The 23170-nt window shown below is 28.4% G+C and overlaps 1 protein-coding gene, 1 long non-coding RNA gene and 1 pseudogene across 7 annotated transcripts; 1 reads left to right on the top strand and 2 right to left on the bottom strand.

Moving 5' to 3' along the window:
* Nucleotides 1–311: 311 nt before the first annotated feature.
* Nucleotides 312–6965, bottom strand: LOC132946765 (uncharacterized). Of its 6 annotated transcripts, XR_009664772.1 has the most exons (10): nt 6915–6929; nt 6746–6837; nt 6416–6619; nt 6225–6352; nt 5760–6128; nt 5539–5696; nt 4417–4593; nt 3905–4219; nt 3665–3824; nt 312–721 (listed from the first exon to the last, which is right to left on the bottom strand). It is a non-coding gene; the product is annotated as an uncharacterized LOC132946765 (long non-coding RNA). The 6 variants fall into 6 exon arrangements; XR_009664769.1 differs by having other exon boundaries at nt 6416–6837; nt 6915–6944; XR_009664771.1 differs by having other exon boundaries at nt 313–721; nt 6742–6965.
* Nucleotides 6966–7134: 169 nt separating this feature from the next.
* Nucleotides 7135–11875, top strand: LOC132947002 (uncharacterized; annotated as a pseudogene).
* Nucleotides 11876–14528: 2653 nt separating this feature from the next.
* Nucleotides 14529–15678, bottom strand: LOC132947664 (uncharacterized). Its single transcript, XM_061017935.1, has 4 exons — nt 15484–15678; nt 15282–15356; nt 15086–15189; nt 14529–14943 (listed from the first exon to the last, which is right to left on the bottom strand). The coding sequence occupies exons 1-4, from the start codon at nt 15676–15678 to the stop codon at nt 14529–14531; spliced, it is 789 nt and encodes a 262-aa protein (XP_060873918.1).
* Between the last annotated feature and the right edge of the window lie 7492 nt (nt 15679–23170).

Below are 23170 nucleotides of genomic sequence, written 5' to 3'. Positions count from 1 at the left end.
TATTATAAAATTAAAATTGATTATCATTATTGATACAATTGTTTAGATAAAACATTTATAATATTATATGAAATAACTACTTGGAGTGCTACACATTAATTATTGCAATAGCCAATAGTAATTTTGTATACCATCTTTGCAGTTACTGCTGTAGTTGTTGTGCAACCTATATATATTTAATCATAGTCCGTGGTCCATGGATAGTTCGGATTATGATAATATTATACCTATGGTATGTTAAATGTTAATTAATATTAAATTATTAACTACACATTTTGTTTTACACATGGTTGTAATTACTATAGTTATTAACGTCCACAGGGGTTTATTACAATTGTTCATAGTAATTCATAATGCAGTTTAATAAATGGTATGAAGTGTGGTATAATTTAGATATTAATACATTGCAAAGTAATTAAATTAGAAACATAAATGACATGTATTTAACCATGGAATATATACATTTTTGACTATTATATCATTGTACATAATAATAAGTTATTTTTATTGCCTATAGTATAACTAAATTGAATACAAACTAAATTTTAAAAATTTTGTAGTATGGCTAATATTGTTAAGTTTTCATTTGTTTTTGCCTATCATATTATTTATATTAATTTTTTTGGTTTTGTGAAAGTTTCTGATCCTTGATTCTTGATTTTCCTGTATTGTCCAGTGCTCCCAGTACCCACAACTGATATAAAGAATTTGAAATGTTGTCCTAAAACATAATGTTGACTTAGTAAAAATCATAATAATTTATTAAAGTCGTTGCCAGTTAGATAGGCATGGCGGCGGTGGAGCGATAATGGTACACCTGCAGGGCAATCTCTATTTTGTGACTAAATGTGAAACATATTTAGTCAATTGAATTTTGGCATCTTGTTATTTTAATGATTCTCTACTTTGATAATTTAGATGACTTAATTTCAAACGGCCAAAAGTATGAAAGTGTCTAAAATATCGAATGACTTAATGTGACAACGATAATATTGTAAAATATATAGTAGAGCCAACGTTATTTTACCATAATATCAATAAATCATATGATATATTGATAATAATTTTTGAAAATTATTAATCGTCTTACAAATTCTAAACATTTAGCATACCTAATTATATTACTTCTTTTTGTTCGAGTTAATTTTTATATTTTTAGTGTTCACCATTCTGTATTTTTAGTTTTAATTTTTTAAAACATAAAATATACAATACAATGGCTTCTCAAAGGTAAGTTAAAGATATAGACAATAATATTTTGGATATTAATAGTTCAGTGTTGAAATATGAAATATGATTTTATTTTTTTAATCAATAGTACCTACTAATTGTTATATGTTAACTTTTTAGATTCTAAGCGGAGTAATGAACTTATTGATTTTACAATTTAGAAATTTTTTTTAGTTTAATTAATTCAACCATTTAATGTTGTATGAATAATGTCTAATAGTAAAATAAATTACTTTAATAACAAGTGGAATCATTAGGTACTTGGCCACCTTTTAATGGCTAATGTATTTATATTAGTGTGGAAAAGAAAAAAAACGAGTATCCGACCAATTATCTGTGCTTATTCAATATATGGATGAGCACAGGCAATTTGCTGCCGGAAAATTTCAGGATCCACATAATGGAAAACGTCGAAATGAGTTGGAGTGGTCAGAATTGACATCATGTCTAAATGAAATTGGACCAGCTAAAACATCAGATCAATGGAAAAAGGTAAATTTTTATTTGAAATTTGAATGCATATAAATACTAATTAATAATATATCTATCAAATGTAATGTACAAATAAAGTGGTATTCATTTATTGTAAGTAATAAGTAAGTATACTTAATAGTAGGTTACCTACTATTGATACCTTAGTTATTGATAATGTATATTTGTGTATCATTGGGTATCAATATATGCCCATTGCCCATTTTGTACTCAAATAACAATGTAATTAGTTATAAAGTGTAATGATAATATGACAGATTATGTTGTTATTTTTAAGTTAAAATGGTACTTTGAAGACTATTTTACAAGATTCTTCACTAAATGAATGTTAATACTCTATTACTCTAGTTAAAAAAGCATAGTTTATAAATAGTACTATTTTTTTTATATAATAAATTAACATATATTTTAAAAGTAAAAAATATGTAGTATTTCTAAAATGTTGTTAACTTAAAAGAATAATCGATTACTATTTTTATTTTTCAGTGCTGGCGTAATGAAAAATGCATTCTAGCAGCAATTTACCTCCTGAATCAAATGACCGCCAGAGTCTCATTCTTTAAATCATCGGGACTGAAACATCTGAAGGAATTGGTACAGGGTTTGATGAAGTAAACGTATAATTATACCTATTAGATGCTAATTTTATTAAAATTTAACCTAAATCACAACTACATTTCAAATTTAAATATTTATATTTTGTTAATTGACTGCTATTGTTGATAGGGAAATGTTGGTTGATGCCACAAAAGGGTTGGAGGATTAAGAAGTATTTACATTCAATGTTATATCTAATTTTTTTTGTATTTAATTTAAAAATATCTATCATTCTTATATTTTTATCTATAGGAAATTATTGAGGTATCAAATGTTATAAATGGAGTAGAAGTCCTAAAAACAAATATTGAAGTATACTCTATTTCAAATAAAAAACACCATGAAAACCACGGGCAAAAACAGTTTTGCTACGTAAAAGTGGGTGTTTTTCCTTATTTGAAATAGAGTATTAACTAGTAAATATCCATCTTAATAAATTAGTATATTCAGATATTACATAGTTTCCATATCACATTAATTTGTTAATACTGTCATTGTCAGCCAAGGTCATTTATTTTATACATTTACAGTACTCCCTCGTTAACACGAACTCGGTTAACACAAATTATTGTATAACGCGAACCGGTTTTTCAGTCCAGAGAAAGGCTCTATACTATAAGATAGGGGTTTTTTTATTTCCTCGGTTTATACAAATTATTTCGGTTAACACGAAACTCGAACAAATTTTAGGTACCATATTGTCGTTTTGTTGATTAACACGAACAGAAAAATGTCAATCTGTACATATGTATCTAATTTCGTTTTATTACTCGTATACTAGTCGTTAGTAATTTAATCTTTATAACACAGTTTTATCGATATCTTATCTTATCCCTACTATGTATGTACATATTCTCTATTGTAGGTACATACATATGTATACATGTGTACATTTGTATGTGTGCAATCTAGTTCGGCGATAATCGCTCTCGTTTAAACTAATAATTGCTCTATCAATCAGTTGGTCAGTTGACAAATATTTGTTTATATGTAGTATGTACCAAAGAAATGTAAATTTTTATTTTGAAGATTACTTAATAAAAAAAATGTATTTGAGTGTAAAATAACGTATTAGATTTAACCTTCTCTGATAACACGAACAAATTCGTGTTAAGCCTATCAGTTTACACAAATTTTTTTAACACGAACAGGTTATTTTGTGGTCCCGTCGTGTTCATGTTAACGAGGGAGTACTGTATGATAAACAACTAGGTGAGGCGCGTGTTGTGGCCCAAAGTTTAAACACTGTGAGTTGCAATTAGTTTGGGGTACACCTACTGAAAATTGGCGCCGTAGCCTTGCCAATCTATCTGGTAACACTGTTACTGTTGTAAAACTATATTACTTGTGGAGGTGGCTGGAGGGTCCATTAAATGAAACTGGAGTAAGTATTGGATTCCCAATGATTTCAGTAATAACACGGTGTTAGCTTTAGATTGGTTCTTAGGATTTCAGGAACTATACTGATTGGTAAATCGTCTATGTATTTCTTTTTTGTGTAGAATCTTAAAATTTAAATAAAAATATATATGTACAACTAAAAAGCTTATTCAATTATTAAATTCTTACAAAAAAGTTTTTATACCGGAAATATTGCCTGGGACTTCTATACGACCAGCTATACCACTTCCTTGATTAGTATTTGCTTGTCTGGATAAATTTGCAATGCATTCACACCAATTTGAAGATTATAAATTTTCATTTTATAATAACTAGTAACAACAACAAATTTAATTCCATCAACTGTTTTATTTGTTGGCATATGTTTCGCTGATATCACTAAATGGATTTTTAGTTTCATCAACTCCTTCATCTGAATTATACCACCGCCTATCTAATCAGTTTTGGGCTTCGTCCCATTCATCTCTATCAGTTTCACAAGCCCACAATAGAACATTTTCTGTAATAAAATACAATTTACTGGTCTTAATATAATATAATTGTCATACTTATTCACAATAATCGCTAAACAATATTACAACAAATAACTAATGCATAATAATAATAATAATTAATAATGGTGTCAAATTAAAATATTAAAAAGGTAATTTATTTATAGTTAATTTTAATAAGAACACCTAATTATTTGAATTATACCTTTTCCAGGATTAGGTGTAGCTCCTGAACCACGATAACTATCCCACTTGTTATACTTCTACGCTGGCGTAAATCTTGTTGTTTAAGTAGAATCATCATCAATACTTGATATGGGTGGGCATGTCCCAAGTAGATTTATATAAAGACATATTTTGATTATCTTCATCTCAAGTAGTTCTAAAAAATAAGAGATTGTTATAATTTTGTACAAAAAACCAATCACTTGGCTATATTCTTGAAAATGTTTACAAATAATATTTATAAATGACAAAGATAAGTGGGCAGGTATTTAAATATTAAAAAAAAAATGTATTTTAAAATTTAATATACGTTTATAAAGTAAAATACATGAATAATTTATTTATTCATATTATAACTTGTTTTTATGTAAATATAGGGAAAAAAATTCTACTCGGGCCTTGTTTGATCATATGTTAATTTGCTTTAATTATAAGTTAACTGTAGTAGGAATCCAGTAATTAGATTTTCTAACACGAGTGCAAGATAAAAATAACACATGCGGGTGAAGATACTAGGTTCTACACTTTTAACTATTTTTAATCCGAGAGTTCTCCAAATACTTTTAATTATTTGAGTATTAGCACCGGATTTTAGATTCACAAAATTCTTAGTGATAAAAATAATACTAATGTCTATATGCACATGTAATGAAAATGCATTTGGACATAAATCAAGTCAACTGATACAAATAAACAATTTTATGGCATTAGGACTAAGAGATTTATAAAGACAACATGTATACTCAGTTATTTTAAATATTATAGTGAATTTACCAGTTATTAAAATTAAAGGTAAGAATATTATTTAAGACCCCAGTACCCCATATTAGGTTTTTTGATACTTTAATTTTGTAAACAAGTTATGAGTAGGTATTATAAAATTGACAAAATTATATAATGTTAAAACGCTCATAACTTGTTCAAAAAAACCATACATAGACAACAAAATATAATATTAAAAGTTTATGAAAATGTAACTATATTATCAATATTAATGTAGGTAATCGATTCAGTTACAGAAAACTAACTATTTCATACTAGTACAATTTTAAAAATCCACGAGGTCCCTTTCACTCACTCGAAGACTGTTAAAAAAACTCACCTAATTGGTATATCTTGAAGTCTGACATTAGGAATTGAAGGTTCATCTTTATTTCTAATAGATGGTATTTTACTGGATCACAGTTAGATACCACTTTTTCTTGTTTTTTTTATAATAATATGGTTAATTTTGTTGGTTCCATTTATCACTTTTGTTACCTATAAAAGAAGTATAATATGATAATTTAACTTCAAAATGTTTACTAAACAATCATTACTTACTAGTTACTAATCCTCCTCAAACGATAACGTTTCTGCTTATCTTTAGAATCTGAAGATGTATAATTTACACTACGGTTATATGATTTTTTCAATATTTCTTGTTTTGATAACTCTCCAGCGTCTGTTGCAGTTTCTTCAAGAGCAGATTGATAATGTCTATCCATTACCTATATATTAAAATATAAAATTAATATATTTACCACACAACTTATTGTTAAGTCATAAATTCTTAATGGCTTTTGATTGTATGTTTTAGATTGCTTTTTAAAATTGTCTCTTTAACATCTTGTTCTTCATTGTCGTTATCTGTAAAGAAGTGTCAAGTCGATTTCTTGGTTTTCTACAATTCTTTTTCCAACAACTTTTGGGCTGAAAATTATTATACATTTGTAATGGAATTTGGTTTGTAAATAATTTCTCAAGTTATAATATTGTATCAAATACAGTGGTTAATAGACTACTTACCAACCTATTTGTCCAATCTGAGCAATGAACCTTTCGTTAAGTGAGGTATTTTAAAGGCTGTGTCCGACCATGGTCGGTATTATAATGTACGCCCGACCATTTCGGATATCCAAACTGAACCTCAATAACTTAAATGCCACAGAATAAGAAATAATAATATAATCCTTTAATTATTCCGTTCTTATACGTACCAAAGAATCTATTTTTTCTATTCATCTATTCTATGGTTATATCAAGACAAATCAAATAGGTATCACCACCATTATGATGACTGCGAATGAGCGCATTTTGAAAAGCTATACAGCACGAACAGGGTCGACGATATTATGTCCTAGTATGGTCAAAGTTTTAAGCAGTGACAACAAAATACGTTGGGTCGGTGAAAACAGCAAACACTGGTACGGACAAACAACCGGCGATTGTAGAGACGAAAATCAACAAAAGCCGAGGTCGAGAGTAGCGTAAAGTTCGAGCTGCGAAACAGTCGTCGTTCGTATAAAAAAACGGTCGTAGGTACCTACTTCGTGACGGTGCGTGAGACGTGAGTTGGCGCTTGGCTCGACGGTCAGCTGGTCGCGGGTGGGAAACTTGGAAAAACGTTTCGCAAAACCCACTGTAAAATACAACAATATTATAACATGCGAAAAGGCGGAAATTAATAATTATTAAATTTTTCAGGGTTTTCTTTACGATTTATGATCATAATATTATTACTGTATGATCTGAAGTCCGAACCTCCGAAAAACATGGAAACGAGCTGGCGCGGGCGCACTGATATGACGTTAGACCTATGTTCACCCGATAACGTTAACTTCCACGGTTGGCGGACAGTCTGTATACGCTTGATTAGTGGGACGTCACAAATGTTATCAATCCTTATCAAAATTTTGATTTGGATCCAAACAAAATAATGTAATATTATAGTCTCTGCTAAATACCTTCATAATATTCGTTTTAATTTTTTTAATTCAAATTTAAAATTGAAAGAAGAAACTATTATTATTATTTTAAGTTCTATTTGCAAATGGTAATGGCTGGAAATCATTTATCATCAATTACATTAATTTCAGACCATTTAAAAAATAATATCAAGCAACTTAAAAGAGGTGAAATAGCTTATGAGGATAACCATGTACTTAAATTTCAAATGGATCCTAATCTAGGTATAATTGTAGGGTAAGTTAAACCTAGTATGCGTAGTAAAGTTTACAAATAAAAGTTGAAATTTTAATGAATGACGATTGTATTACAAATTCTAAATGCTCTTGCCCCCGAGGCACAGCTATTTGCCATCACATAGCTTTATACACTCATTATAATCTAAGTTCAACAGACAAAGCTTGTTCATGGAGTGTTAGAAAAAATAATTTGTCTACAGAAATTAAAACCATTAATCAAATATATGGTAGTATTGATTTTCCAAACGCCATTGTTTCAGAAATAGATATAAATAATTTTAAAAATGCATTATTCAATTTAGCAGAACCTGATGGTTTTTTTTGGTTGTTACAACCTGAACCAGAATCATTTGAAAATAATGTGGAATTAGTTGAAACCATTGGTAATATTGTTCTTGATCCAGAATTTAGACGTTTAGTTAAAATTAAAGATTTTATTTCTCTTAAAAAATTGTTATACACTAAACTCCATATTGATGATAGTACTATATTACAGTTGGTTAAAGACACTACAGGACAGCAAAAAAATCATTTATGGTTTCATGATAGGCAACATAGATTGACAGCTAGTAATTTTGGAAAAGTGCTAGCGGCTTGTAAAAGAAATAAGTTCCCAAAGTCATTATTTAAATTATTGGAAAATAATAATAATATTACTGTTGTGCATGCTGTATAATGGGATAATACCAATGAAGTTGGCGGTATTAAGGTTCTAGAATAAGACCAAAATGTAAATGTAATACCAACTGGGCTGTGGTTAAAAAATTGTGGATTATTAGGTAATACACCAGATGGACTTGTTAATTCAAGTCATATTGTAAAAGTGAAATGTCCGACAGTGCACTATTGTTCGTTTCCAGTACTGTCAATCAAAGTCTGTGGTCGCCGACTGCCGGCTGCCGAGTTCCCTGGAATTCATTTATTTCATTTATTTGCGGTTTCATTGTACAATTAGAAGGCGAAAAGTAAGTACTCGAAATTCGATCCCGGCTGTCGACGATCCACATAGGTAATAGGTAACCTACCTATTATAATATTTATAGTCTCGTCAGGCATTTGCCATGTTCCACAGAATATTTTGATTGAGCAGTTCGGTCGGCCAAACTACAGTTTTGCGATCTCTCGTCGCCAAACACCATCATCGTTACTACATTGTTCCAAAATTGTGTACGAAGAGTATGGCGATCCCATAAAAATCGTAAGTCTCGTAGAGCAAACGCTACCCGACAAACTTGACGACGAACAGGTACCTATGGGCTATGATGCTACTGACAGTCTTTACACAAACAATTTAATAATATATTTACTTGTTTATTCCTAAGGTCTTGGTGAAAATGATTGTTGCGCCCATCAATTCTGCCGAGATTAACACTGTTCAAGGTGTGTATCCCGTGAAACCGCCGTTGCCTGCTACTGGAGGCTATGAAGGAATTGGGAACGTATTGGCAGTAGGATCGTGCGTTAAAAATATCTGCCCTGGAGATTGAGTTATAGCTGACGGTGCTATGGGTACTTTGTGTACAACTGGCATGTTCGATTCTAGACTTCTAAGAAAAGTTAGTAGTATAATACTATAACATAACATATTAACATATTATAAAATATGTTTATTTTGATTGACTTGTAATGTTACAAAAATAAACATAACGAAAATCGTCATATTATTTAAGGTAATTCACAAAACATGCTCATCCCCATTTTACCTTTAAAAATGAATTTATTCAATTTCTTATTTTTGGAATTTTTAAATAAACTTAGGTATTTTATAATTATTGGGATGTATAGTACTACTTAAGGAGTGTCCTGTACTGACACAAACTTCTGTTTTTCAAATGATAACCCCCCAGTAATGAGTTGTTGTAATTAGTAAACAAAATTATTTAGCTGATAATTTTTTTGAAAATGTTGACGTATAAAATCAAAATTTGAACATGTAGGTAGTTTTTGATTTATTTAACTTTATATATTATAGATAATGTGTTTGGAAGATATGGTGGCTATAGAAATTTAAAAATGTTAGTAATTTTATCAATATTTATAATTTATTAAAATGGTCAAGTACCTATCTATAAATTATAATAAATACTAGATATTACATAATATATTTTATATTCGTGTAAAACCATTTTTAAGGACTATTATCTGTATTGGTCTGGCACACCAAAGGCCCATCATGGTCCATCGATCAGTTTTTTTAGGGAGTTTGGTAATGAAAAACAAAATTTATTTGACATTTTGATGAAAAAATGCTCACCGCCTTTTTTCCTTTAAAAATACCTTTGTTCAAATTTTGATTTTTAGAATTTTTAGCAGATGATGTTTTTGTAAATGTAGATGTATCTAAATCGAAATTCTATTAAGTAGTTGCTGAATTATTAAAATGTTTATACTAAGGATAATAGTCCTTAAATATGGTTTTACAATAAAAAGTTATAAGTACCTAATATTAGATGTAGTACCTATTCACTAAACCTACTTAATAATTTTTACAAATTATTTATCTCAATAGATCAATGGTAATTAGTACTAATTACTAACATTTTCAAATCATCTAAGCCTCCAAATCTACTTAGCCAATTTCCATATACATATAAACCTTAGTATACAAAATTATATAACTCAAAAACTACTAGTTCAAATTTTTATCTAGGTGCATCAAAATTCTCAATAAAAAATATATGCTGAATAAAAATTAAAAAAAGAAGATTCCTATTTGAAATACAGAAATTTGTATTGTAACAACATCCTCCTTAAATGGAATAAAAAATCTTAAGTATTCAAAAATCTTAAAGTGCATTTAAAAATTCTAAAAATTGTAATATAATATGTATAGTTTAAGTAAAAAAATACGGTGAGCTCTGTATAATATTAATGCAAAGCCTGATGAGGGGAATCATTCGTTTAAAAATAAACAATGAAATTATTGAAATATTAGAAACGGCAAAATAATAAATAATAATTATTAATTACAAAGAAACAGAATTATGAAAACCAAAAGTATATTTATATTAACTAAATAATTTACAGTAAAAATGATGGTCCTCATTTGTAAAACAGAAGTTTGATTCGCTGCAAGATACTCCTTAAGCGTACTACAAAAAATCTCAACAATTTAAAAATATCGCCTTTTTAAAATTTTAAAAATGAGATTTTAATAATTAATTCATTATAAATAATAAAAATAGGGATGAGCATGCTTGGTGAATCATCCTATATTCGAATATGTATGAAATACAACAATATTCTAAATACATTTTTGGATACATTATGATACGTATGTCCTATCATGATTCTTGATTAATAATTATATTATTATGTTTCAGGTAAGTAAAGAAATCAATATATATGCATTAAGTGGTATTTCTTCTAATCCGTGTGCCGCGTATAGAATGTTACATGATTTTGTTTCACTAAACAAAAATTATGTTATTATACAAAATGGAGCAAACAGTACATGTGGTCAGAACATTATTCAATTGGCAGACATTTTTGGCTATACAACTGTAAATATTATACGCAGTCGACCTGAACCAGACTTGGAAAATTGAAAAAAAATAACGTCTAAAAAAAGAGTAAATATTGGATATACTAATCAAATTATTATTAAATTGTTTTTAATTACTTTCATTAACTGGTGCTTCAGCATAAATAATTGACCAACACTCATCAATCTCTTCGATAGGCACTAGTGCTAAGGCACATATTCTTTGAACAATTTTTATTACTACATCATTGTGTGTATAATTGGCACTAGTCCAACTTTTTGTACTTGATGCCATATAGATTGTCTAAAATAGCATCTTTTTATTTCTATTTTATATCCAAACTAGGATTTCATTCATGTTCTCTTATTATAGTTTAGGTGCTTATGTTATTAATATAATTTTTTTTTTTATAATTACCTTCCTATAGTATATCATGTGATACACATTTTTGGTAACAAAAAATGTTTTGATATTAGAATATTTATAGGTATTAGTATGTATTAATATGATTACTGATATGTAAGATTTAAAGAAGATGTATTATCAGTTTCAATCATTTGTATTTTTTTTAAATCTAAGCAAACCTATTTTACTATTTAATATCTGTCCCTCAATAATTACATAATTACCTATAAGGAATCAATTTATTTTATAATAATATTTTACATTTAAAATTTAAGTTATATAAGCTTATTTAAAATATTTTTAGGTGGTTGTGGTGCAATTTTTGAAGTATTTATTTCCATTTCCACGACAGAATTCAAGGGAATGAGTATGGTAGTAGTATTACCGAAGTATATACCTAACTATTATTGATATAAATTATAAACCAAGCATGTATACAGAAAATAATTCTAAGAGGGAGGTGTGTGTTTATAACTAAAGTGAATTACAAATTAACCATAAATAGCCTTGTTAAGAAAAAAAAAAAATGTTTTTGAAATATTTCGAAGGATTGAACCCTTCCTTATCTATTCTGTTTATGGGTCTGTTATTAATTATAATTTATAATCTTATAGAAACCTATGCTTTTCCAAATATTTAAATTAATTATAGTCATAATTTTTTAGATGACATTTAAAATATATTTATTTTTTTTTGGTATGGGAACTTCCATTTTTTTTTACTAAAAACTCTTGTTTTCCATACCAAAAGAAAATTATTAACCAATTGAAAAGTTTGTAATATTATAGTATTTAATATATTAAATATTCTGTCACATCAATATACTTATACATTTAATTCTTATATATTTTGAACTTTATACATTTAATGCAACAATTTACAATAGGTGTTAATTAAAAAAAGTAATTTTTATATTATTTGTTTCAGGTTTTAAAAGATGAAACTAAGTCAATGCATGGAATACGAATACATACAGAAATACCTAAATACCTGTTGAAAATAACAAATAGAATTAATTATGTATAATAAAAAGAAAATAGTTATTGTAAAATAGAAAATGACTTTTCTGTTGTATACATTTTTTTCATTAGGAATAATATGCTTCACATGCGAAGAGCCGAGGGCCATTGGCTGTTTAATGTTCATTAATTTTGTACCATTATATCTACCGGTGCCGGCTCCACAGGTGTTACGGGGGCAGGTGTCACGGGGGTGGCGGTTGATGCTGGAGGTGGTGGCCTTGTCAGTGACGGTGTGCGGCTGCCAGGTGTTTGTGTCGATGGTGGTCGTTGTGGCCGCAACCAGTGGCCGCGCAAACTTTTTCGACAGTGAGGCAAGAAAAATGTTAGTTGCAGCACACACGACCCACCTTTTTATTTTGCACACCCCCTATTATAATTCTATATCAAATTAGCCTTTCTAAAAATTCATGTTACGGTTACTACAATAAAAATAACTTTTATAAATTATATAAATACTGCTTTCCATCACGTTCTGTAGGTTTAAAAAAGTTTGAAATGGAACTTGAAGCACTTCTTTTAACAGACTTTTTTTTTTTACAAGATTCCTTATGTCGAATCCAGTCGGTATTGTTTATAAAATCACGATTTTTTCCACAACTGGGACACAGTGAATTCATGTTTCAATAGTTAGTGATTTAAGGGATGTGGTAACAAATTAACGTAATACGTAAATAAAATAATAATTATAAAAAAAAGGTGGATAAGTGGATGTCGCTCTGCTGTACAGTAGGTTACAAGTGGGTCACTGTGATGGATTGAGTTAAATTTGAATTCAATGATATAATATCATTGTATAAGAAAAACGATTCTGAGCGAAAACGGTCAGTCAGCCTATGATATTACCAAGTATATTTGATGATATTATTGTGAATAAAGTAATTTATATATAACCTATTTACGTGGAGCCTTGTTTTAAATTTTCAATCATTAGCCATAAAAGTTAAACATTTTATACATTTTTAACTACGAAATAATTAATAAATTATAAATTTGATAAATGTTGTCAAAATTTGAACTTTAAATGCTTATAAAAAAAATGATGCCTATGTATTTTTCATAATTTTCAACTGCTATTATAACGATATATCAGGAGCCTTATATTAAATTTTCACGCTTTTTTACCCAACAGAAAAAATTTTATTGATATTTATAGAAAAAAAAACTAAAAAAATTGAAAACTGACAATGTCCGTAAACAGTTCAAAAAGAGTCAAAATATTTTCAAAATTGTATTGTGTATAGAAAATGCCAATATAAACATTTAGTGAAATTTTCAAGTATCTACAGTCATACGTTTTTTAATTACAACAAAATAAGAAAATCGTTACATGAGAAATCGAGTGAATATCAAACGTTGCAAAAATATGTATTTCAAACGTTCATAAAAATTTAATTTGACTTTCTTGTAGACATTTTTTTTTTTGATATAGGTAAGCTTATAGATAATCTTGTATTACATTTTCGAATCTTAGATTGAAAAAGAAAAATTTTTATGAATTCTCAACTCAAAATAATTTGATAATTTTCGTGATTTTTCCATATTTTGTCAATATTTGAACTTAAAATGCTTATAAATAAAAACCGTGACTAAGGATTTTTAATTTTTTTTATCTGCCTTTGAAACAATAACTTAGGAGCCTTCTATTAAATTTTCAAGCTTTTTTAACCAAAAAATAACATTTTATTGATATTTATAGAAAAAAAAACTAAAATAAAATGGAAACTGAAAATGTCCGTAAACAGCTCAAAATAAGTCAAAATATTTGGAAAATGTTATGGTGTATAGAAAATGCTAATATAATCATTCAGTCCAGGGCCGGCGCTAGCAAATATTGATGGGGGGGTATAAATATACGAATTTGCCGACTACATTCATAAACATGAACCACAAGTGTTGTCTTGGTCGACTGTCTTACACGCAAATAACATAGCAAATTTTTGCGTTCAAAATAATCAATTTTTTTATTTAATTAAATTAAATTATTGATCAATTTACTCTAATTTTTAAAATAATAGATACTAGAGTGAAATACATACTAAACGCAAAAGTTGTAATATAACGCGTGTGTAAAAGAGAGTCAATAATTGGTGTCTTAATAATTTATTGGATATTAACAAAGTTAAACAATAGAATACAAATTATAATATCATATTATTCATATTATATAAAAATACAACAACTTCAACATTGTAAATAGGTGGGTAGTTGAATAAATTAAATTTTAATCCTTCTCTCCTTTAATAGTGACCATGATTTCACTGAACTTTTTAAATCTATAGAATCCAAAATATCTTTGTTACTAAAAAGTAACATTAAATGTTGAAGACGATCTGCTCCCATAGTCGATCGTAAATAGTTTTTAACGATTTTCAGTTTACTGAAAGCACGTTCGTTTGAAGCAGTACTTACGGGAGCTGTAAGTACTAGCCTGCATAGCTTGTTTGCAGTTGGCAAACAAGTTTTACAATCTTCAGATAATTTAAATATTTTTGTCAAGCTATCCAATTTTTTCACGTTACACTGGTGATCTAAAACTTTCAATTCGGCAATCACTCCGTCATAGTCATTCATTTTAAAATCTTTGCATCCCGGTGGAAATAGTTCGTAGTTCTGTAGTTTGAAGCAAATCCTAAAAAAAAAATTTGAATGAGTCACTATTATGTTATAAATACAAAACCACTCAAATCATATTTTTACAATCAATAAGTTTAGAGTGCAATATTTTATTTTTAACAATAAAAATGTTAATGCTTACCGATTCTGTTACTTGCTTTTGCTTAATGTTTGCTGTAAACGGATTTTCTGGTGTTCCTGCATACTTATTTTCACTGCTATTATTCTCATTTACAACTGATTTTTCAACTTGAAATTCATTCTGATGTAAGCAATTATAATAGAATATATAATTTAAACTTGTAATTTTAAATAACATGGGAGTATAAAAATTATTATAATAAAAGTAATTACTAGAGGCTCTAAAATATGTTTTCTATCCTCGGTGATAATTTCTTCAAAGTATAATTCTGTAGTTTGAAGCGAATCCTTTAAAAAAAATTTGAATGAGTCACTATTATGTTATAAACACAATTACACAAAAAATCTCAAAGCATATTTTTATATTTAAAAAGTTTATTATTTTTTTTTTACAATGAAAAAAGTTAACACTTACCGATTCTGTCACTTGCTTTAGCCTAGCTGCAGCTATAAATGGATTTTCTGGGGCTCCAACATGCTTCACTAAAACTCTTTTACCCTCATGTTGTTTAGTTTCATGTTTCTTTCTATAATCATCATCAAATATACTTCCACATGCCAAACATTCTAATTTCGTTCGTTTTCTTTTTTTCGTATTTGTGCAATTCATAACGAACAAATTAATAAAACACAAACGAATAAATAAACTGTGTTAAGTCAACTCGGTATAACACTCTCACAGTCATCACAGAACTACAGAACACAGAAGTACAGAATAGCAATAGGCAATTGTCGACAATCTTTATTATTTATTATCAATTATAATATATTGTACTATTGTAGCGGTGAAGTACGATCGTCGATCACAACAATAATCAATAAATCAAATCAAATATCTAAGACTAAGATAACGACGTACGTATATTCCGACTACGGCTATAAATACATTCGTTGCCCTATGATTCGGGAATTGTAGCCGTAGCCGTACACGAAAAATGTTTTTGTAATACCAACTAGCGGCTAGCGCAATCTAGTTCTATAGTTCAAATTATTGCCGACTATTTAATTTTATTCAGCGTATGTCTATATATGCCGACTATATAATTGGGTTATTCGTTGGTGGGGGGGTATTGCACCCCCCCACACCCCCCCTAACGCCGGGCCTGATTCAGTCAAAATTTAATGTACCTAAGGTCATTTGTTTTAGAGTTGCACCAAAAACCAAAATCGATTTTCTCGAAAACGGACTTTGCGTAAAAAATTCCCGTTTTTCCTTTGTTTTTCACGTCACTTTTGAAAACTTACTTTTGACCCCCCCATAGTACCAACTAGATTCACTTTCCTATAAGAAAAGTTACTGTTAAAGGAAATTCAAGCACTTTTACTGTCCTTAAAGGTGATGACAGACAAAAAAAAAAACACACATCATTGTAAAATCAATACATTCATCGCTTCCCTCAGAAACTAAAAAAAAAAATTGGAAGTGACTCTGCTGAACAGTAGGTTACAAGTGGGTGACTGTTATGGATAGTGTTAAATTTGAATTCAATGAGATAATATCATAGTATACGAATAATGATTTTAAGTGGAGACGATTTGTCAGCCTAGAATATTGTATACTATATTTATATTGATATTATTAAATATTATTAATACCGTAGCCGGTTAAGTTGAATTATTATTATTTGTTTATTATCGTATTTGTATATGATAATATATTTTTGACGTTTCAATTACCCACGAATAATATTTTTAAAATAGGCATATGTATATATTACAAGTAACAACGAATTAAGAACGATATTGCAAAAAATAATTGCCGGAAATCATTAGTTTTTAACTGAAAACAACAGGGAAGTCTGAATTTGGCGGTCAGTCTTATTTTTAAGTTATATGTATTATAACCAGGGCTCGGAACTTTATGCATTTGCATCTTTCTCAGGAAGCTGCATATTTAAAATCTGATTCGATACAAATTCGTTTCATGAACCATACAGTTGAAATACAAAAGTTGATGTTGCATATTTTTGCATATTTTACCAAATTTATATGATTATGCATATTTAAAGATTTTGAGTATATAAATGCATTTTATGGCAAAAATGTATAAGAAATCAACAACAAACAAGTTTTTGATAATTGAATATTGTTTAAAATGTTTTCAAGAATAAAATATTTATTTTTCCAATAGCTGTCACTATTACCGTCGGCGACGTTTATAGTGTTTTTACTAAGAAATAAGAATTGGCTGTTACTCTTACCGTAATGACTGCACAGATTATAATTTATATTGAAGTCGCTCGTTAGATAAAATTAAACAAAATACCCATATACCAATGGGCAATGATATTGGCATATTGTATATTTGTGGTGTGTGTTAGTATGTGTTTGATCGTGTGTCGAAAACATATTCGATAACGGTGGTCTGTTACTTTAATAAATTAGTGTGTTCACTGTGTTCGTAGTTCGTATTGTTCGCTTACCGTGCTCGATTACCGCTTATGTGCCACGTAATATTCTGATTTTAATATTTGTCAGACAAAAGTTAAAATGCCTAAAGAAAAAAAAAATTTAAGTAGTCGTTTAAATACTTTCGTGTCTGAGTTCGGTAAAAATGTTTTTAGTATTGACACTAGGGTATTATTTTGCAAATATTGCGAAACGAAAGTCGATTCGGAAAGAAGATCCAGCGTAATACAGCACTTGAAAACAGAAAAACATTTGCGTTCTGTTAAACGTAAAGAAAATCAAAAAGAGACCAAGTGCCAACAACTATTAACCAATGATTTACCGTCTAAAAAATCGAAGTTCAACCTGGATTTATGCAAAGCTATGGTCTCGGCTAATATACCACTAAATAAACTATCAAATATAGAGTTTCGGACATTTTTGGAAGTTTATTCTGGAAAAGATGTCCCCACAGAATCTGTGCTTCGAAAATTCTATTTAGACGACTGCTACAACGAAATGATGGAAAAAATTAGGCAACGTGTTTTCGACCGAAAAATTTGGGTGTCACTTGATGAAACAACAGACGCAGAAGGTCGGTATATAGCTAATGTAATAATAGGGACTTTAGAAGAGGATACTGCTGGTCCAATTTTTTTACTGAATACTGAAGCCCTAGAAAAGACCAATCACTCTACAGTTTGTAAACTTTTTGACAAATCTTTAAGCATTTTATGGCCTCATGGGATAAGACACGACGACGTTTTATTATTTTTGTCCGACGCTGCGCCGTATATGGTAAAGTGTGAAAAATCTCTGAATGCACTCTACTCCAAAATGGTACATGTGACTTGTGCTGCTCATGGCCTCCATAGAGTTTCGGAGGAAGTACGAAATCAATTTGGTACTGTTGATAAAATTGTAGCTAATGTAAAAAAAATATTTAAAAAAGCACCATCACGCATACAAATTTTAAAAAAATACGCACCGGATATCCCTTTACCTCCAGAACCAATCATAACCCGATGGGGTACCTGGATCAATGCTGTACTTTATTATTGTAAATATTACGAAAAAATTCGTGATGTTGTAAATATGTTGGACTCCAATGATGCTTTAAGTATAAAAGTTTCAAAAAAAAATTTGGTAAAAGAACACGTTCAAAATAATTTGGTTTATATTACTTCAAATTTTAAAGTTCTTTCTGAATCAATTTTGAAACTGCAGACTAAAAACATGCCTTTAGCTGAATCATTGAGTATCGTGGACAATGTTCAAACACAATTAAAATCCGTTCAAGGTGAACCAGGGAAAAAAGTCTATGAAAAAATGGAAAATGTTTTGTCTAAAAATATCGGTTTAAAAACATTAAAACAAATCTCGTCAATACTTAGTGGATCTATCTCCACCATGGATGGTCTTCCCGAAGATCTAACAACAAATGACCTTATTTTCTACAAGTACGCACCAATTACGTCAGTGGATGTCGAAAGATCATTTTCTGTTTACAAAAACCTTCTGAGCCACAACAGACGATCATTTAAACTTGAAAACATAAAAAAGCATCTTATCATTCAGTGTAATTCAGGTAAATATAATAATGAATACCTAACATGATTTAATAATCGCTGTATTTGATAAATTCTATTTTTTTTTTAAATTTAGGACTCTGGGAATAGATCCAGTATAGAACAGCTTCATTATCAAAAGAAAAATACAAATAAAATAAAAAAAAATTTTGTTTCTGTAATTATTAATTATGCTTTTAAATACATCTTTTATAAAATAATAAATGCATATTATACCGCATATTTTGGTTTTTTTTAGTGCATACGTATGCACATATTTCATGGTTTTTTAGCGCATAAAGTTCCGAGCCCTGATTATAACTAATTGAAATTTTTGGTATTTTCAAATGTACCCGGTGTACCACACTGCGCTTGCTCGAACAATTAAAATCAAAAACATCCCTCGACTTGTTATGTAAAACCACCATGGGTGGGTGTCAGAATTATTTTTGCATCATCAATTTTAAAACGTTGATTTACCTAGATTAAAAAAAAAATTAATTTGTAATACTTAAGCTCGGTAAACTTTAAGCGTTGTACAGGTGCGTAAAACACCGAAAATCGTGAACTTCGTAAGGCCATACCATAAAAACCAATGATTTGCAGGTAGGCGAGTTTTGGACAAGTACCTACATAGGTAACTTATAATAATTCATATTGTAAATTAGTTAGGTACCAAAAAAATATAACTTCTCAAACACTTTGTCTATTGGCACTGGCGGGAGAATGTATTAGAATGTCTATAAACTTGCGGACCAGTTTGTATAGTTAAATTTGGCATGCGAACTATAATTGAAATAGAAAACCAGAATAAGTGCATTGCAGATCACAAAGATTTCTGTAAAAGAACATACGATTTATAAATATACCGTATAGGTATACTGAGTACTTATATAATAATATATAAGTTCTTTGGATTTATCATAGTAAATAATAATATATTTTATGATATCTATGGCAATCGTCAATTGTCGAAATTCTTCGGCGACGGTTAACAATTCTAATAATTTCAGCAATACTATTATATTATAAATATAATATATTTTATATATTGTATATTTTGATTTCGGTGAACAAAAAAATAATAGGCCACAAATATAAACGGACAGTTCGTTAAACCGTATATATTATAATGTAAGTTTTAACACAAACTTCGCAAATTTCGTTATGATCAGGTTATTTTCATAAAATATTTCGATACTTTCAAGTTTCAGTTCATCGGAGTGAGATGATTAGATAAAGATGGATGAAGATAGCTGTTTCTTCGGCGATGGCGGGACTCTAGCTACGTTTAACCGGAAGAGTAGATGTTTACGAGTAAGTTTGTTTTCATTTTATTACCTACTATTTAACATTTACTTTTTAGACTTAAATTAAATATTTATTGCCACGGACAATCTGTTAACTAGTTGACGTAGAAGCATTTATAAGTTTAATCCCAATAGCGCAATGTATAAAATACGCGAGACCGTCTTCGTTTCACCACGACAAGTTTAATACGCACCTTTTTGCGGGTCTAGGCCAAAATAGCGAAACAATTTACCGCGAATGTAAAAATCGCGAATCAATAATAGCGTAAATAAAAACAGCGAATTTCAAAATAAGCGATCATGCATAATAACGAAACTTAAAATTATATATCATTTTAAATATCTCGCAGGGAAATAAATTTAGGACAAAACCCTATGCAGGTAGGTCACAATAATATCGTTATACCTACTGATATCGTCAATATGCTATCTTAATTATTATTGAACTTATACAATGTCATATACTAATGAAAATAAGAACTTCATAAAAGGTATAGCATATAATTTGTCACTGAATGTCTAAATATAATTATATTTAAATTTTTAAATTGAATATAATTATTTTATTTAAAATTATTATTATTGCTACTATAAATACTTATTATTAGAACTTAACGATATTATAATTATAATGAATGTATTCAAAAAATATATAAGAGACAAATAAAACACTAAATATAATGATTTTTCATTTATATTCCATGATCACTCCATATTTTATTGTATGCTTTACTTTTTTAAATTTATTAATCTCATTTATAAACTATGTATATCCATTTTTTATTTTAACAAATATGTTTGATTTTTACACTGTGTCATATAAGCAACCCGACAGACAGATGTTTCTCTTTTCGCTATTATGTATTTTCGCTCTTTTTTACAATTCGCTATTTTTATTTACGCTATTATTAATTCGCGATTTTTACATTCGCGGTAATTGTTTCGCTATTTTGGCCGGATACCCCTTTTTGCATGTTATACTATACGCCGGGTATCACCTTAGGTTTGCGCGAAGTATTTAAAACAATATAATGTTATTAATCTTTATATTTTATATTTTTATATACATAAATACATTATACACCTCATATATTTTATTAGCATACTTACACCTTTTTTAGTGTAGTTTATACCCTAGATGGCTATAGATATAGGTATTAAATGTCTTGCAATTATATATTTTACTATAATTATTAAGTTCATTATAATATAATATAACAATACACTCTAAATTAAATTAGTTGTTATCAAGACAGACAGTCTTAAAACAAACTCTTTTCTGGACGTTTTCAAAACGTATTGTGCTTAAAAAAAATTGCACAGTTGTCGTAGCAGTCAGTTGCTAGATCAACCCGTGTGACATCAAATAGGAATTATTCTTGTTTTTTTAAATAGTTTTTCCGAAAAATATATGTAACATGTATAGCTCATATAATTATGAATTTATAGTTAATGGAAATGCGGATGTTTATACTTCATAGATATTTTTTTAGTTAATAATCGTGTAAATAATTTGATTAAACAATAAGGTACTTACCTACTCATCACTATAATATCAATTTTATTATATTACGTATAAAATCACCGACACAAGGTGCATTCTGCATTTAAAAAATTAAAAACATAAAATAAAATATAAAATAATGTTGTAGTAGAAGCTGCAAACTATAGTTTATTAACTACCTACATTTACTCACTATTAAATTTATCATTGAATGATTATTCAGAGATCACTTTGGGATAAATGTAAATTAAATTAAAAATAATTAAAAAACATTTTGTGAAAGGAAAAGATTACTGCTAACATTTAAGTCTTAATTATTATTAACAAATAAATACAAATAATAGATTTTTTAATAGCTTTTTTACTATTAACATTCAGTGTAAATATAGTTTCTGATCGACTTACCAATTGGTATGTAATAAACCTAGATGTAATAAAATAATTATTCATATCAAATAATCCTAACAATTTAATGTGAGGATTCTCATAAATTGATCTTACAGCAGCCTTAAAACACCAAAAATACATTTGTACATCATTTACAAAATTTTAGTTCCCTATTATGGTGTAGGTATTAATACAAACAATAAATTGATATTCGAAAACACAATTTCGTATACCTATTATTATTTACTAAATACCTACAATTAAATTAAACTAAAAATAAACATATGATTACATACCGAGTGCCTATAATATAATATTATATATGAAAATTGAATCTTTATTACGAATACTTATCGTTTACACAGACCACAAGAAAAAATAATTAAAAATAATAAAAAAAAAATCATTGTAAAAATATAGTTGGTATTATAGTATTTGATGAATTTACTGTATACGTTTATGGTTTTATGTTAACTCTAAAATCCAGTAATCACATTTTTATTTAATAATTCATAAAATACAATACGCTCTTATAAAAATATTCTTGTGCTTCTGATATCTATTCACCACCTTAATCAATAATTAAATTGATAAACAAAAATAATAATTTAAATAATACCTATATCATATTATTATAACTCATATTCAAAATTATAAACTATTTTGGTTTATTGTCATATCAAATTTCAATGAACAAATTGTTCCTTAACACAGAACTCTTTGATATAAAAAGTTGCATTATATTATATCCGTGGATTCATCATATTGACGTACCTAGTATAATATCTATCATTTATTTATTTAATCTATGGCAAATCTCAAAGTCGTTGCAGAAGACACAGTCGATTAATAATTCTAAAATTTCAATAAGCAAAGAAGATATGAGCAAAAAACTTACTGCGTTTCGTATAATTTTATTTTTCATAAATCACAATATTCTAAGTT

This window comes from Metopolophium dirhodum, chromosome 6 (genome assembly GCF_019925205.1).
Source record: "Metopolophium dirhodum isolate CAU chromosome 6, ASM1992520v1, whole genome shotgun sequence".
Lineage (NCBI taxonomy): Eukaryota > Metazoa > Arthropoda > Insecta > Hemiptera > Aphididae > Metopolophium > Metopolophium dirhodum.
This window is presented reverse-complemented; position numbering and strand designations above follow the sequence as displayed.

Excerpts from the sequence above, each read along its gene's own strand:
- LOC132947664 (XM_061017935.1), bottom strand. The coding sequence starts at position 15,678 with ATGAATTGCACAAATACGAAAAAAAGAAAACGAACGAAATTAGAATGT. Across the intron at positions 15,357-15,483 it reads TAAAGCAAGTGACAGAATCG|GATTCGCTTCAAACTACAGA; the intron begins GTAAGTGTTAAC and ends TTTTTTTTAAAG. Across the intron at positions 14,944-15,085 it reads ACAGCAAACATTAAGCAAAA|GATTTGCTTCAAACTACAGA; the intron begins GCAAGTAACAGA and ends TTTTTTTTTTAG.